Source organism: Diorhabda sublineata, chromosome 4 (assembly GCF_026230105.1).
Source record: "Diorhabda sublineata isolate icDioSubl1.1 chromosome 4, icDioSubl1.1, whole genome shotgun sequence".
NCBI classification, from domain to species: domain Eukaryota; kingdom Metazoa; phylum Arthropoda; class Insecta; order Coleoptera; family Chrysomelidae; genus Diorhabda; species Diorhabda sublineata.
The window spans coordinates 1634648-1653878 of NC_079477.1; the positions used below are offsets into that span (position 1 = coordinate 1634648).

General features: G+C 32.2%; 1 protein-coding gene across 1 annotated transcript in view; it reads left to right on the plus strand.

The window, feature by feature from the left end:
* The window catches only part of LOC130442938 (adenylate cyclase type 10-like), a 29854-nt gene extending 21372 nt beyond the window's left edge, over positions 1 to 8482 (plus strand). The window contains exons 22-28 of the mRNA XM_056777348.1: positions 1411 to 1667; positions 1836 to 2038; positions 2097 to 2259; positions 6450 to 6704; positions 7842 to 7983; positions 8264 to 8368; positions 8426 to 8482. Of these exons, the coding sequence (XP_056633326.1) occupies positions 1411 to 1667; positions 1836 to 2038; positions 2097 to 2259; positions 6450 to 6704; positions 7842 to 7983; positions 8264 to 8368; positions 8426 to 8482 (1182 nt within the window). The remainder of the gene's footprint in view (positions 1 to 1410; positions 1668 to 1835; positions 2039 to 2096; positions 2260 to 6449; positions 6705 to 7841; positions 7984 to 8263; positions 8369 to 8425) is intronic.
* The last annotated feature ends 10749 nt before the right edge of the window (positions 8483 to 19231 follow it).

Genomic DNA, 19231 nt, shown 5'->3' on the forward strand with positions numbered 1-19231 from the left:
CGCAGCATCCACCAGAGGACAAGAAGCGTGTGTAGTTGTACCACAAGTGTAGGATCCAGCCCCGTTCCAATGTTTGGTGCGTCTTTGACGCGGGTCAGAAGAACTGACCATGGACAACGTTCCAATACCAACGTCGCGCACTACGACCACACGATTCGTCCAATCATACCACTGTCCAACGTTGGAAACATCGTGTAGCACCGGCTTAAACCGTCCAATCAAACCAGCGCTCAACTTTGGAAGCTTTGGACGGTTTAAGCCGGTGTTAAACGATGTTTCCAAAGTTGGACGCTGGTTTGATTGGACGGTTTAAGCCGGTGCTACACGATGCGTCCAATCATACCACTGTCCAACGTTGGAAACATCGTGTAGCACCGGCTTAAACCGTCCAATCAAACCAGCGCTCAACTTTGGAAGCTTTGGACGGTTTAAGCCGGTGTTAAACGATGTTTCCAAAGTTGGACGCTGGTTTGATTGGACGGTTTAAGCCGGTGCTACACGATGCGTCCAATCATACCACTGTCCAACGTTGGAAACATCGTGTAGCACCGGCTTAAACCGTCCAATCAAACCAGCGCTCAACTTTGGAAGCTTTGGACGGTTTAAGCCGGTGTTAAACGATGTTTCCAAAGTTGGACGCTGGTTTGATTGGACGGTTTAAGCCGGTGCTACACGATGCGTCCAATCATACCACTGTCCAACGTTGGAAACATCGTGTAGCACCGGCTTAAACCGTCCAATCAAACCAGCGTTCAATTTTGGAAGCTTTGGACGGTTTAATCCATTGTCTCGGGGAAATCAACCATTCAAAAGTGATTTACTAAGTTCAAACGAAGCAAAATGGGCGCCGAAGTTGATACACGCGCTACAGAAGATATCAACGACGAAAACAACGAAAAAGTTGTCGAAATAATTTCGGAAAATTGTAGAGTGAAGGTGATTGAGATAGCTGAGACCCTAGACAAATCAAAGGAACCTGTTGGACATATCGTGTTGAAAATGGATGGGGGTGAGCTAACAATCGATCAAGAACAACAAAAAATTGATGATTCTGAGTTGTCATTCTTGATATTATTGTCGTTTCTAGTTGAGTTGAGGACTTTGAGGAGCACAACAATTGAAACTTGGCTCTATTATTTCACATACACAAATCCACAGTCAGGTAGCGACTCCAAAGCGTGTAGAGACTCAAAACTCTATTTGTAAGGTTATGTAATTAGTATTTTGGGATGCGGATATTGTATCTGTCCATCTGTACACCCACAGTACTTTCCAGATTTGATCCACAGTAACTTTTTCCTGTTCTCAGACCTCTAGAAGGTTTTTGCTGCACAAAATTTTTTTTATATGCTGGCTCACGAATTTTTCAGCGTAAACGTTGACTTTAGTACGATGACGATATATTTTTAGAAGAAACGTCGTTGGCAAGAAGCAGAACTGACAGCTATGTGGAGCTTGTCGAAAGCTTTAAAAACCGAAACCGATTTCGAAAAATTGTGCTTAGCGTACGGAAATCTGATATTCATACAATCCACGTTGGGAAATGAAAAATTCTGTATTTATTTAGAAGTTTTCGCGCTTAAACTTTGTCACAGAAAAAAGACACACATCGAAATGGACGAACTAAAAGCGATCGCTTATCTTTATTATACAATTTATCGCGATAGGTAAGAAACTGATGAAAGTTGTTGATAAACGCATATTTATTAATCAGTAGGGGCCGGTTTCGGTTTTTTTGAACCGCTTCAGCACAGAGCTGCGCGTTCAGTAACGCCGAAACCGCGTACACAGGGTAGAAAAGAAGTTTTTTTGGAAATCAACGATAAATTTTCCAGATTGAGACGTGCAGAAATAGACAAATGTCTACAGATAGGTTACGTGGAATGGAGATTAGCTGCAGCATCCAGGAGCGAAAATTTATTATTTCTCACTTTACCTATATTGGCTTTTATTGTTCTAAACCGGAGACAACTACCCGAGTTCGTAAATTTGCTCGAAGAAGTTAAAGCTTTGATAAATCGAGATACCGACAACTCCGGTAAATAAATAACAAAAAAAAAATGAAGTTTTACTTAAAATTTTACTCGTTTTTGTAGAAAAATCGTGGTATTTCGATTTGTGTTTGATGGTACATATAGAAACAGGTCTTTCGGCTGAACCGTTTTCTAATATTTTGAAATACATGAATGAAGAAGGCTGGGATCCGATAATAAGAGATCCGATTGGAAAACAGCAATTGATTGTACTGATTTGGTTATGGTACGATGTTTTTTTATTTGTTTATACACTATTTCAATCGGCAGCGTGAATTTATAAACACTACACTTAACTAACTACTGTAATAATTCACTTATCACTTAACTAACTTCGTTTATACACTATTTCATTCGGTAGCGTGAATTTATAAACACTACACTTAACTAACTACTATAATAATTCACTTATCACTTAACTAACTTCGTTTATACACTATTTCATTCGGTGGCGTGAATTTATAAACACTACACTTAACTAACTACTGTAATAATCCACTTATCACTTGAATAACTTCGTTTATACACTATTTCAATCGGCAGCGTGAATTTATAAACACTACACTTAACTAACTACTATAATAATTCACTTATCACTTAACTAACTTCGTTTATACACTATTTCATTCGGTGGCGTGAATTTATAAACACTACACTTAACTAACTACTATAATAATTCACTTATCACTTAAATAACTTCGTTTATACACTATTTCATTCGGTGGCGTGAATTTATAAACACTACACTTAACTAACTACTGTAATAATCCACTTATCACTTGAATAACTTCGTTTATACACTATTTCAATCGGCAGCGTGAATTTATAAACACTACACTTAACTAACTACTATAATAATTCACTTATCACTTAAATAACTTCGTTTATACACTATTTCAATCGGCGGCGTGGATTTATGAACACTACACTTAACTAACTACTGTAATAATTCACTTATCACTCAAATAACTTCGTTTATACACTATTTCATTCGGCAGCGTGAATTTATAAACACTACACTTAACTAACTACTATAATAATTCACTTATCACTTAAATAACTTCGTTTATACACTATTTCATTCGGCAGCGTGAATTTATAAACACTACACTTAACTAACTACTATAATAATTCACTTATCACTTAAATAACTTCGTTTATACACTATTTCATTCGGTGGCGTGAATTTATAAACACTACACTTAACTAACTACTGTAATAATCCACTTATCACTTGAATAACTTCGTTTATACACTATTTCAATCGGCAGCGTGAATTTATAAACACTACACTTAACTAACTACTATAATAATTCACTTATCACTTAACTAACTTCGTTTATACACTATTTCATTCGGTGGCGTGAATTTATAAACACTACACTTAACTAACTACTATAATAATTCACTTATCACTTAAATAACTTCGTTTATACACTATTTCATTCGGTGGCGTGAATTTATAAACACTACACTTAACTAACTACTGTAATAATCCACTTATCACTTGAATAACTTCGTTTATACACTATTTCAATCGGCAGCGTGAATTTATAAACACTACACTTAACTAACTACTATAATAATTCACTTATCACTTAAATAACTTCGTTTATACACTATTTCAATCGGCGGCGTGGATTTATGAACACTACACTTAACTAACTACTGTAATAATTCACTTATCACTCAAATAACTTCGTTTATACACTATTTCATTCGGCAGCGTGAATTTATAAACACTACACTTAACTAACTACTATAATAATTCACTTATCACTTAAATAACTTCGTTTATACACTATTTCATTCGGCAGCGTGAATTTATAAACACTACACTTAACTAACTACTATAATAATTCACTTATCACTTAAATAACTTCGTTTATACACTATTTCATTCGGTGGCGTGAATTTATAAACACTACACTTAACTAACTACTATAATAATTCACTTATCACTTAAATAACTTCGTTTATACACTATTTCATTCGGCAGCGTGAATTTATAAACACTACACTTAACTAACTACTATAATAATTCACTTATCACTTAAATAACTTCGTTTATACACTATTTCATTCGGTGGCGTGAATTTATAAACACTACACTTAACTAACTACTGTAATAATCCACTTATCACTTGAATAACTTCGTTTATACACTATTTCAATCGGCAGCGTGAATTTATAAACACTACACTTAACTAACTACTATAATAATTCACTTATCACTTAAATAACTTCGTTTATACACTATTTCAATCGGCGGCGTGGATTTATGAACACTACACTTAACTAACTACTGTAATAATTCACTTATCACTCAAATAACTTCGTTTATACACTATTTCAATCGGCAGCGTGAATTTATAAACACTACACTTAACTAACTACTATAATAATTCACTTATCACTTAAATAACTTCGTTTATACACTATTTCAATCGGCAGCGTGAATTTATAAACACTACACTTAACTAACTACTATAATAATTCACTTATCACTTAAATAACTTCGTTTATACACTATTTCATTCGGCAGCGTGAATTTATAAACACTACACTTAACTAACTACTATAATAATTCACTTATCACTTAAATAACTTCGTTTATACACTATTTCAATCGGTAGCGTGGATTTATGAACACTACACTTAACTAACTACTATAATAATTCACTTATCACTTAAATAACTTCGTTTATACACTATTTCAATCGGCAGCGTGAATTTATAAACACTACACTTAACTAACTACTATAATAATTCACTTATCACTTAAATAACTTCGTTTATACACTATTTCAATCGGCAGCGTGAATTTATAAACACTACACTTAACTAACTACTCTAATAATTCACTTATCACTTAAATAACTTCGTTTATACACTATTTCATTCGGCAGCGTGAATTTATAAACACTACACTTAACTAACTACTATAATAATTCACTTATCACTTAAATAACTTCGTTTATACACTATTTCAATCGGCAGCGTGAATTTATAAACACTACACTTAACTAACTACTCTAATAATTCACTTATCACTTAAATAACTTCGTTTATACACTATTTCATTCGGCAGCGTGAATTTATAAACACTACACTTAACTAACTACTATAATAATTCACTTATCACTTAAATAACTTCGTTTATACACTATTTCAATCGGCGGCGTGGATTTATGAACACTACACTTAACTAACTACTGTAATAATTCACTTATCACTTAACTAACTTCGTTTATACACTATTTCATTCGGTAGCGTGAATTTATAAACACTACACTTAACTAACTACTATAATAATTCACTTATCACTTAAATAACTTCGTTTATACACTATTTCAATCGGCAGCGTGAATTTATAAACACTACACTTAACTAACTACTATAATAATTCACTTATCACTTAAATAACTTCGTTTATACACTATTTCAATCGGCAGCGTGAATTTATAAACACTACACTTAACTAACTACTATAATAATTCACTTATCACTTAAATAACTTCGTTTATACACTATTTCAATCGGTAGCGTGAATTTATAAACACTACACTTAACTAACTACTATAATAATTCACTTATCACTTAAATAACTTCGTTTATACACTATTTCAATCGGCAGCGTGAATTTATAAACACTACACTTAACTAACTACTATAATAATTCACTTAACACTTAACTAACTTATATATTCTTCGGTTACTTCTCTATTCCGTTTCGTTCACTATGACTATTTATTAAAAACTAACTAACTGCGCTAAATAAACTCGTTTATATATCCAAAACGAAATTCTCAAAAATTCTAGGAACAATAAAGGAACAAAACGAATAAAAAGATCTTCCTAGTCCAATTTAACAATGTAAACAAATCACCTGCAATAATAAAAACATATATAAAAACAAACATCAAACGAATTCCGCGGTATATCACCGAATTTTAGAATTCCATGCCGGACAAGACCGGTTTCACGGCCCATATCGCGGACTCGTTCGTAACATTATATATTATAATGTAAAATCGATGCATTAGATATTGTTTCGAATATTCTGAAGAGATCCAACGGTATTGAAACCAGTTAACAGATTATATCTTTAAAAATATTTTATTTAAATATCGTCGGTAACCAAGAATAAGTTTTTTTCGGAATAACAGGATAGAGCCGTGTAGAATCGTTAATTCTGAATGGTGCATCAGCATTTGTTTGCCAGAACAAATTGTAGGTGTAGGTGGATTGGTTTTTCCTAGTTTTTCAGCCCCCATTTCTTTGTTTGTACTTCTTCTATTCCTCTTCCAATCTGAGCTTCTACCTCAATCTCCATTTGTAGGATTCCGGCCTTTATCTTCTACTTTCTTGAGGCTTACCTTACTTTTGATTCGTTATCTTTATTTGGGTTTTTAGGGAAATCAGAAACGAAAATTGGGAATCGGCTGTCGGTTGGCAGGAAGCCGCTTGGAAGATTCAATTCGACCCCCAAATCGAAAATACGTTACATTTAATCACGGGGCTTTATTTACTCGAAGGGTTGATAATCTATTTATCTTATAAAATGGACAGGAAGCATTTGCAAGCTGTTACGAGGGCTACGAATCGCATAAATGAATTATTTTCTTCTTTGGAAAGGTTCCAGAAAAAATTTAAAATGATTTTGCCTAGGTAAGGTATCGAAAAACACCAAAATTAGTATCAGAACAAGATCCAACTTCAACTAGTTTTCGCCACGGCTTCCAATACTATGCGGATGATGCTCCACTGCTCCATACGTGCTTTTATTGAGCCTCCAACCAGTGGAAACTTAATAAAAGCCACATCTTCGAAATCTTTTTAATTTATCAATAAAAACTAAAAGTTTGTATTGACCTGCTACAACCTTGACTTATAGTTACAAGGTTTGTAACGGTACGTGTTTGTTAATCGACTCGAATTACACGTTTTTGATTTATTTTTGGTGATATTTAAACTATTTAACAACCAATTTGGAAATACGGATGATGCTCCACTGCTCCGTACGTGTTTTTATTGAAGCTGAGGAGCCTCCAATCAGTGGAAACTTAATGAAAGCCATGTCTTCGAAATCTTTTTAATTTATTAATAAAAACTAAAAGTTTGTATTGACCTGCTACAACCTTGACTTATAGTTACAAGGTTTGTAACGGTACGTGTATGTTAATCGACTCGAATTACACGTTTTTGATTTATTTTTGGTGATATTTAAACTATTTAACAACCAATTTGGGAATACGGATGATACTCCACTGCTCCGTACGTGTTTTTATTGAAGCTGAGGAGCCTCCAATCAGTGGAAACTTAATGAAAGCCATGTCTTCGAAATCTTTTCAATTTATTAATAAAAACTAAGTTTGTATTGACCTGCTACAACCTTGACTTATAGTTACAAGGTTTGTAACGGTACGTGTTTGTTAATCGACTCGAATTACACGTTTTTGATTTATTTTTGGTGATATTTAAACTATTTAACAACCAATTTGGGAATACGGATGATGCTCCACTGCTCCGTACGTGTTTTTATTGAAGCTGAGGAGCCTCCAATCAGTGGAAACTTAATAAAAGCCACATCTTCGAAATCTTTTTAATTTATTAATAAAAACTAAGTTTGTATTGACCTGCTACAACCTTGACTTATAGTTACAAGGTTTGTTTTATTTTCTAACGGTACGTGTTTGTTAATCGACTCGAATTACACGTTTTTGATTTATTTAACGACCTCCTGGTTCAACAACCAATTTGGGTATGTGAAATTTCGTGTAGCTTGTGATATTATTAACGTTTTAGATTATACCACATGAAAGGTTATTTTCGAATAGTGAAATACAACGACTATAAAGGGGCGATGAAGTATTTGAAAATTGGAAAGAAGTATGCAGAAACATGTTTTAACGATTTAGAAATCGGGTATATAAGACATAGCGAACTGGTTAGTATATCCAATATATTTTATAACCTCACTTTTCATTTTATTGAGATTCTCGTTGATGTGGACTTGAAACAAGGACTCTTCCACAATCCAATGGACATTTTTTGTTGGTTTTTGAGTTTTTCATGTTGTGCTTATAATTATTTTCAAATTTAAGAAGCTACATTCCATTTATCGATGAAGTTTATATGTTGTTGGTTGACTTTTCGATATAAAGTGGGGTTATGTTATGTAATTTGTGACGTCTGACAGCTTTCATTTGAAAGGAATGTTTTAACAGGCTTGGTTGAAGAAATTGTCGAAAGAGGACGCGGAATTTTGGAAGGAACACGCTTACGAAGACAACTTAATCGACGTGCGAGATATGGATTATATAGATAAATTTGTACAGTACACTTTACCGGTTCCAATATACGTGTAAAAAATGTTTGTTTCATTTTAGTGGTTATTGACATTATCCGATGACTCATTAACAACAAAATTGGTAGTTGACAATTGACGACAAAATTAAAATTATTAATTGCCAGCCGTATTTAGTTATACCGATAAAAATAAAACATAATTGTTATACTGGGTGGTCCGATCAATTCAGAAATACTGTGAAATACTCACTGTTATTTGGTAAATGGATGAAGGTACATAAATAAGTGAAAATAGATAATTTTGAAGGGAGAAGAAATGAGAAATACCGAATAATGAGTACCAACAGCAAAAAAGAAGACACTAATATACAGTGTGTCCCTCGACGAGTTAAAACTATCTGTATATAGCAAAATATTCATAGTAGAATCATGAGAATTTCTACGTTTAGGTTATCGGATACGGTCTTTTTAACTATAATATTTTCAAAGATGGCCGACTTCCGGTTCTACCGGAAGTCGACTGTAACTTTGTTATTTTCAATTAAACACCCTGTATATTAATACATTTTTGAAAAATAAGTGAAATTTTAGTATACTTTTGTCTAAAAACTTTTTTCCAAAAATGCGTAGTTTTCGAGTTATTAATTTTTTTGTAAAAAGTTTGACCCTTATAAATTATTTTTTTACGATGATTCCCTTAAAGATATGAAAATGATTTTTATTCGGTTGCTTTAAGCAAGGTCAGACGTATTTAAATCTATGTTGAAAAATGTTTCATTCTATACAGGGTGCGTATAAATAGTGTTCAAAGTTTAACTTCATAAATATCAAATTTCTTTATTTTTTTAAATAGAACCACCCGGTTTTTTCTATTTTGATGCATTCAGCGGTAAAAATAAGGCAAATTCATGTATACTTTTCTATACCTAAACCTTGCCGTTATCCAGATATTAAATGTTTTCTGTAAGCATTTAGAGATGTAGGTGTGGTCTGAAGTTAAACTTTAAACACTTTTTAAACGCACCCTGTATAAAATAAAAAATTTTTCAATATAGATTCAAATACGTCTGACTTTACTAAAAGCAACCGAATATAAAACATTTTCATATCTTTAAGGGTGTAGTCGTGAAAAAATAATTTATAAGTGTGTGCAATGGTGAAATTTTTTACAAAAAAATTAATAACTCGAAAAGTATGCATTTTTCGAAAAAAGTTTTTAGTCAAAAAGTATATTATAATTTTACGTATATTTCAAAAATGTATTAATATACAGGGTGTTCTATTTAAAAAAATAAAGAAATTTGATATTTATGTAGTTAAAATTTGAACACTTTTTATATACACCCTGTATAGAATGAAAAATTTTTCAATATAGATTCAAATACGTCTGATCTTGCTAAAAGTAACCGAATAAAAACCATTTCCATATCTTTAAGGGTGTAGTCGTAAAAAAATAATTTATAAGGTTCTGCAACTGTCAAATTTTTCACAAAAATATTAATAACTCAAAAAGTAGGCATTTTTCGAAAAAAGTTTTTAGACAAAAGTACACCAAATTTACGTAAATTTCAAAAATGTATTAATATACAGGGTGTCCTATTTAAAAAAATAAAGAAATTTGATATTTATGTTAAGTTAAACTTTGAACACTTTTTATACACACCCTGTATAAAATGAAAAATTTTTCAATATAGATTCAAATACGTCTGACCTTGCTAAAAGCAACCGAATAAAAACCATTTTCATATTTTTAAGGGTGTAATCGTGAAAAAATAGTGTCTACAATGGTGAAATTTTTTACAAAAAAATTAATAACTCAAAAAGTACGCATTTTTCGAAAAAAGTTTTTAGACAAAAGTACACTAAACTTACGTAAATTTCAAAAATGTATCAATATACAGGATGTTCTTTTGAAAATAACAAATTTTTGAACATATTTCAGTTAAAAACATCGTATCCAAAAACCCGAATGTCTTAACTCGTTGTGGGACACCCTGTATAGTATAGTTTTGTTCTTCTCAAACCTAACTTTTTTCATTTTGTCTCACTAAAATTTTAAAACCAGGTTATAATAGTGAAAAAAATAACTAGATTCTAGAAAAAAAATCTTTTCTGGCTTTCTAAGAAAGAAATTTGGCAATAAAAACTACCAAAAAAATCAAATGAAGCTGACAACAGAATAGATAGAGAGAAGACCTAAGAAAATTTGGATTTTGTGGAAAGAAGTTTTCACATTTTACTGTTTCCTTAACTAAAAACAGTTTATTTTATATAATAAATGGATATTTTCAAAACTTTTGGGCATATTTTGACTCAATGACTTGCGTATCTATGAGAATATTTTGAAATTTCCTTCTGCATATTTGAGTATCCTTATTTATTATAGAAACAAATACTAAAACGGGTATTTAACTTATAGTTCAACAGATTATTAAAAAAATAAGAAAGAAAACTCAGCGTACATATACGGGGACGGTTCCAAAAGTACCTAACCAGACCTAGAACTGGGCCAGTACCACTGAATTAGAAAGCATATGTTTCAACCATCAATATTCATCGTTATATGTTACAATCTTTTTTGGGTAGCAAAGTTTAGACGAGACTATACGACCTGCAAGGACCAGCATCGCGGTTGTCGACCAAACGAAGTGACGAGTCCAGAAACGTTGAAGAAAATCCACGAAACAGTACCGGATGTGTGCAATTGAACAAAAACAGCGTCTTGAAGATGTTCCCATCGAGTGTTTGGTGATTTATAACAGAAATAAATAATCAAACAAAGCAATTGGATGAAAATTGTACAAAAAAGACAAAGATTGTTTCGTATACAGGCCAAAATCAATGAATTAAAGTTTGAATCGCTACAACATGTACCTTATTCGCCAGATTTATCACTCCGGGACTATTTTCTGTCCCCAGACTTAAAAAAACGGCTAGGTTGTCATATTTATGGATCTGTAAGGAAATTACGTTGAAAAATGAATAGTTAATTTACCCCTAACAATTTATAATTCATCATAAATTACTCATACACAACTAGATTCTACTTTAGACGAAGCTGCTACTTCGTTATCAACAGTAAAATATTGGGTAGCGTAGTTTAGACGAGACCGTACGACCTACAAGGACCAGCATCGCGGTTGTCGACCAAACGAAGTGACGAGTCCAGAAACGTTGAAGAAAATCCACAAATCGGTACCGAATGATGCAATTGAACAAAAACAGCGTCTTGAAGATGTTCCCATCGAGTGTTTGGTGATTTATAACAGAAATAAATAATCAAACAAAGCAATTGGATGAAAATTGTACAAAAAAGACAAAGATTGTTTCGTATACAGGCCAAAATCAATGAATTAAAGTTTGAATAGCTACAACATGTACGTTATTCGCCAGATTTAGCCCTCCGGGACTATTTTCTGTCCCCAGACTTAAAAAAACGGCTAGGTTGTCATATTTATGGATCTGTAAGGAAATTACGTTGAAAAATAAATAGTTAATTCACCCCCAACACTTTGTAATTCATCATAAATTACTCATACACAACTAGATTCTACTTTAGACGAAGCTGCTACTTCGTTATCAACAGTAAAATATTGGGTAGCGTAGTTTAGACGAGACCGTACGACCTACAAGGACCAGCATCGCGGTTGTCGACCAAACGAAGTGACGAGTCCAGAAACGTTGAAGAAAATCCACAAATCGGTACCGAATGATGCAATTGAACAAAAACAGCGTCTTGAAGATGTTCCCATCGAGTGTTTGGTGATTTATAACAGAAATAAATAATCAAACAAAGCAATTGGATGAAAATTGTACAAAAAAGACAAATATTGTTTCGTATACAGGCCAAAATCAATGAATTAAAGTTTGAATAGCTACAACATGTACGTTATTCGCCAGATTTAGCCCTCCGGGACTATTTTCTGTCCCCAGACTTAAAAAAACGGCTAGGTTGTCATATTTATGGATCTGTAAGGAAATTACGTTGAAAAATAAATAGTTAATTCACCCCCAACACTTTGTAATTCATCATAAATTACTCATACACAACTAGATTCTACTTTAGACGAAGCTGCTACTTCGTTATCAACAGTAAAATGTTGGGTAGCGTAGTTTAGACGAGACCGTACGACCTACAAGGACCAGCATCGCGGTTGTCGACCAAACGAAGTGACGAGTCCAGAAACGTTGAAGAAAATCCACGAATCGGTACCGGATGATGCAATTGAACAAAAACAGCGTCTTGAAGATGTTCCCATCGAGTGTTTGGTGATTTATAACAGAAATAAATAATCAAACAAAGCAATTGGATGAAAATTGTACAAAAAAGACAAATATTGTTTCGTATACAGGCCAAAATCAATGAATTAAAGTTTGAATCGCTACAACATGTACCTTATTCGCCAGATTTATCACTCCGGGACTATTTTCTGTCCCCAGACTTAAAAAAACGGCTAGGTTGTCATATTTATGGATCTGTAAGGAAATTACGTTGAAAAATAAATAGTTAATTCACCCCCAACACTTTGTAATTCATCATAAATTACTCATACACAACTAGATTCTACTTTAGACGAAGCTGCTACTTCGTTATCAACAGTAAAATGTTGGGTAGCGTAGTTTAGACGAGACCGTACGACCTACAAGGACCAGCATCGCGGTTGTCGACCAAACGAAGTGACGAGTCCAGAAACGTTGAAGAAAATCCACGAATCGGTACCGGATGATGCAATTGAACAAAAACAGCGTCTTGAAGATGTTCCCATCGAGTGTTTGGTGATTTATAACAGAAATAAATAATCAAACAAAGCAATTGGATGAAAATTGTACAAAAAAGACAAATATTGTTTCGTATACAGGCCAAAATCAATGAATTAAAGTTTGAATCGCTACAACATGTACCTTATTCGCCAGATTTATCACTCCGGGACTATTTTCTGTCCCCAGACTTATAAAAACGGCTAGGTTGTCATATTTATGGATCTGTAAGGAAATTACGTTGAAAAATGAATAGTTAATTTACCCCTAACAATTTATAATTCATCATAAATTACTCATACACATTTCGGATGTTTTTTAAAGTTTAAGAAACCTGTTGATTGAAACGTTTATTCAATATTCAACTTTTCTGTCTCTGTCTCAGTTTGTGAGTATTCGATTACAAAAAGACGAATGCGTGACAGTCGCATATATTCCCATGTAGGTAGGTGGGACCTTATTTGAATGTTAACGACGCCGAAATCTGTCAAAAGTACCGCTTCCGTTGCGTCCATGTCGGCGGCGGTGCTTCAAGCGAGATTACTGCACGCAACGAAAGTGGAATTCCACTCGATCAGTGTCGTTGGTTTTAATCGCGCGCCAACAGGCGGTTTTATTTATTACTAGATTCGTTTTACACGAAAATGTAGTCGATCACCAATAAATATTTTTTTCCCCATATAAAAAGCAATCCCAAGAGGATAACCCCCCGATAAATTGACGTTCTGGACACCTTCTGGTGATGTCTGCCATGTCTGCTCGCCGAGTAGGTCTTGAAGATGTTCTAGAAGAGATTATGTCAGATCGAAACGACATCCGCCGTGTTAGTTTGCGTAAAACAGCGCCAGGTCGTCTCTAAGATGTTTCTGGACTGCTTATAAATCTTCTATCTTCTGTATTGAAGCTTGGGAGCCGATTTCCGAACGTGCAAACGGTGCTTCAAAGTTGGAGGAATCCTGGTCTTGTAGAAGATTAGAAACTGTTGCGGGATGTACAGTTTTTTGGTCTTGAAGAAGTTTTTGTGGAGCTGAAGACTCAGCGGGGAAATTCGCGGTGATGGTGACAATCTTTTCTGAGGTGCGTCCATCTGGATGGATCGGAAGATATTAAACCAGTCGGTGGATGAGGATGACAAACCGTACGAACTTTATTTAGAAGTTGGCATGCTAAATTGTATCGAAAGCTTTTGATATGTCCAGTACGATTTATACAGGTGGTTCAGGATCAGATTTATCTGCGTTTTAACGAGATTTTAGCCTTAAGTCAAGAAAATCAACCGAAAACTCGTAATTTTAAAGGTTTTTATCGATTTTCTTGAAAATTTAGGATAAAGTTCATCTTAACTTCAAACCTGACTTGGTTGCAAAGTATACTTTTTATTTTTAAGGGGTGAGAATCACCCCTTATTCCAATAAAATGGAAATTAATGAGTTAAAGCTGTAATGGGCTATAGTTATGTTTAATTTCAATAAATGTTGATTGTTTTGTATCATGACTTCAATATTTTGATATTTTACAATTCAACTACCCTTAAAAACAACCCCTCATACAAAGATTATTTAAAAAATGTTGAATTTTTCTTTATTTTGGATCGTAATAGGAGAATTTCTTTTCTTCGAGTATAAGAAATTTGATCCTCAATATTTTTAATAATGCAACCACCAAAAACCACCCCTCAGAATGGAGAAAATTGCGAATTACTAAATGGAAGCAGTTTTAGGGCTCAGTATGTTCAAACATGTGAAATGATTGTTTTTTTACAATGTAAATAAAATATTTCTATTTTGTATATGAAACTACCCTTAAAAACTACCCTAACGCAATTATTTTAAAAACGGCCGAAAGTATGAAATCATTTTATTTTATTAAACAAGTTTTTTTCATTTTTCATGGGCTACGATTAATTTTAATTTTGCCGCCACATGGTGTCAAATTTACCGAATTTTTTTTTCAAATTCGAGTTTCTTAACTAATTTTCGTCATAACTCGCTTAATTTTCATGCTAAACGGTTTTGTAAAAACTCATTTCAAAGGATTAAAAAAGTACTTTAAAAATGTTTATTACAAATTTTTATGAAAAATTGATAGTTTTTCCGTTATTCGAGCTCAAACTTCCGCATAAATTTACGAAAAAGAAAAAAATGATTTTCAGTGACTCATAAGTTGCTGAATATTATTTGAAAAATTCGATTCAAAATGATCAATTTCTTTGTTTTTTTATAAACTTCAATTTTGATAAGAATAATTTTTTCCAGAAAATGCGTAATTTTCGAGTTTTTCACGAAAAAATGTTGAAAAACGTGTTTTTTTTTTAATTTTAGTCATAACTCGCTTAATTTTCATGGCAGACGGTTTTGTAAAAACTCATTTTAAAGGTCTGAAAAAGTACTTCAAAAATGTTTATTACAAATGTTTACGAAAAATTGATAGTTTTTCCGTTATTTGAGCTCAAACTTCCACATAAATTTACGAAAAAGAAAAAATTGATTTTCAGTGACTCATAAGTTGCTGAATATTATTTGAAAAATTCGATTCAAAATGATCAATTTCTTTGTTTTTTTATAAACTTCAATTTTGATAAGAATAATTTTTTCCAGAAAATGCGTAATTTTCGAGTTTTTCACGAAAAAATGTTGAAAAGCGTGTGTTTTTTTTAATTTCCGTCATAACTCACTTAATTTTCATGCTAAACGGTTTTGTGAAAGCTCATTTTAAAGGTCTGAAAAAGTACTTTAAAAATGTTCATCACAATTTTTTACGAAAAATTGATAGTTTTTTCGTTATTTGAGCTCAAAGTTCCGCATAAATTTCTGAAAAAGAAAAAATTGATTTTCAGTGACTCATAAGTTGCTGAATATTATTCAATTCAAATTCAATTTGAACTGACTAATTTCTTTGTTTTTTTATAAACGTCAATTTTGACAAAAATAATTTTTTCCAGAAAATGCGTAATTTTCGAGTTTTTCACGAAAAATTGTTGAAAAACGTGTTTTTTTCTCAATTTTCGTCATAACTCGGTTAATTTTCGTGGCAGACGGTTTTGTAAAAACTCATTTTAAAGGTCTAAAAAAGTACTTTAAAAATGTTCATAACAATTTTTTACGAAAAATTGATAGTTTTTCCGTTATTTGAGCTCAAACTCAAACGCAAAAATTTACGAAAAAGAAAATTGACTTTCAGCGACTCATAAGTTGCTGAATATTATTTAAAAAATCAAATCCAGACCAACTAATTTCTTCGTTTTCTTATAAGCTTCAATTTTGATAAGAATAATTTTTTCCAGAAAATGCGTAATTTTCGAATTATTCACGAAAAAATATTGAAAAACGTGTTTTTTTTCTAAATTTTCAATCGCGAATAACTCAGAAACTATTAAGTTAAATAAAAAACATCACTCAACATTTTCTTCATAAAATTCAGTTCTCTATCGATTCCCGGTATTATTTTGAAATTTTAAATTTCCACCCCCGAGTAAGGGTGGCATTCACTCCTGGGGTAGAAGCATACATTGGTACCAAATCAGGTTTGTTATTTGCATCATTTTTGAGCTTCTGCAAAAATTTCAAACTAATCCATGCGAGGTGATTTGCTTGGTTCACTGTACTAAAAAACATTTAATAAAAAAAAACCAAGAAGTAAAAATTTAATTATTTCCAACATATCCTGTATATTTTTGCCTTAAACAGTGCCGCAAAGGCAATTAAATCTACTCGTTTCCATTGATAATGATCATCAACGGAAACCACATTGTTATAAACCCATTAGTAGTCGATCATAATTCGTTTATTTATACAGGGTGAGACATTATTAATTAGAAGATTAAATTATTTATTATTATTAATTAATTAATATCAATAGCCTCAGGACGGTTGAATATAAGCATAAGACAACGATAGAAAACTAACAATGCTATAAATAACTCAAACCAAGTCAAAATCTAGGTACATAAGACATTATTCAAAAAAAAAAAAAATTTTCATGTAGAATTCAAAACTGCGATCAAATATATCGTGACTCGATGCAAAAAATTCGAAAATGATTTGTTGACGTGATAATAATGCTGTGACATAACAAAAATTTTCTCATACGACCCCTCGTTTCTGAATTATAAGCACCTAAAGTTGCGAAATCAAAACTTTTATTTTAGTTTATTTTCTAAATTATAAATTCAAACGTTCCGAATTTTTAACGGATGATTACGTATGTCCAAATAGTGTCTTTGAAAGAATAAATAATTCTACACTACTATCTGAAGACCAGGGACGGCTCATGCCCAATGGTTAACGATCTGTAACTTTTACAGGGACAATCTGTATAATCTAAAGATAGCAAAATTGAATTTTTAAATCAAAAATTTCTTCGAGAGCTAATGAATAAATAAATAAACATCCACACCCAAATTTTTCTCATAAACACCCTGTATAGTGATATTTACTCGATTTCAAACTTCCCAGAATTCGATATCGAAATTTTTTACTTAAACAAAGGATTTTATAGGCTAATAAGAAAGAAAACTTGGATCCAATATCTTAGAGAATTGTTTAAAAAAGAAAATACAGAAATCACAACTAACGAAGTAAATGAAATAGAAGAAAGAGATATAGAAACCGAATTAATCTGGTTTAACTAACCTAACCTAACCAGACACATAAAAAAAAGAAGAATAAGAAAGGGTAAACAACTGTCAGCGTTTTATTAGTTTAAATATGATTATTATAAACATCAAAATAATGGATTTAGTTCGTTTAATGAATCTAGTTCATTCGATGAATCATGTTAATTCAATTTCGAAATTAATTAAGACATTTCGCTTGTAAAATTGTAAATTGGAACACCTAACCTAACCAGACACATCGAACGGAACAAGTACAGTAAAAAAAGAAGAAGAATAAGTAATCGACCCCTGTTTGTATACAGTTATACTCAAAATTAATGTTCTAAATGTTTTTTCTTTCTCGAAAACTTGTTTTTACTATATTGGAACGCATCAAATATTTATTTATAAGTTATTTTTGGTAAAACGTATAATTTTAGACCCCTTTTAATTAAAAATTAATGTTTAAACAGGTAGATATTTTGACAGGCTGTCATCCGGTCTATATTAACCTAACCTAACCTAACCAGGCACATCGAACGAAACAAGTACAGTAAAAAAAGAAGAAGAATAAGTAATCGATCTCTATTTGTATACAGTTATACTCAAAATTAATGTTCTAAATGTTTTTTCTTTCTCGAAAACTTGTTTTTACTATATTGGAACGCATCAAATATTTATTTATAAGTTATTTTTGGTAAAACGTATAATTTTAGACCCCTTTTAATTAAAAATTAATGTTTAAACAGGTAGATATTTTGACAGGCTGTCATCCGGTCTATATTAACCTAACCTAACCTAACCAGGCACATCGAACGAAACAAGTACAGTAAAAAAAGAAGAAGAATAAGTAATCGATCTCTATTTGTATACAGTTATACTCAAAATTAATGTTCTAAATGTTTTTTCTTTCTCGGAAACTTGTTTTTACTATATTGGAACGCATTAAATATTTATTTATAAGTTATTTTTGGTAAAACGTATAATTTTAGACCCCTTTTAATTAAAAATTAATGTTTAAACAGGTAGATATTTTGACAGGCTGTCATCCGGTCTATATTAACCTAACCTAACCTAACCAGGCACATCGAACGAAACAAGCATTTCGCTTACAGTAAAAAAAGAAGAAGAATAAGTAAGCGACCCCTGTTTGTATACAGTTATACTGAAAATTAATGTTCTAAATGTTTTTTCTTTCTCGAAAACTTGTTTTTACTATATTGGAACGCATCAAATATTTATTTATAAGTTATTTTTGGTAAAACGTATAATTTTAGACCCCTTCTAATTAAAAATTAATGTTTAAACAGGCAGATATTTTGACAGGCTGTCATCCGGTCCATATTAACCTAACCTAACCTAACCAGGCACATCGAACGAAACAAGCATTTCGCTTACAGTAAAAAAGAAGAAGAATAAGTAAGTTTTTATTGTAGTAGATCTCCATGAGTCGATTTATTTTGAAAAATGTCTCAAATTGAGTCATAAACTTTTGACTTTAGACCAGGATTAACACTAACGCAAACCAAAAACA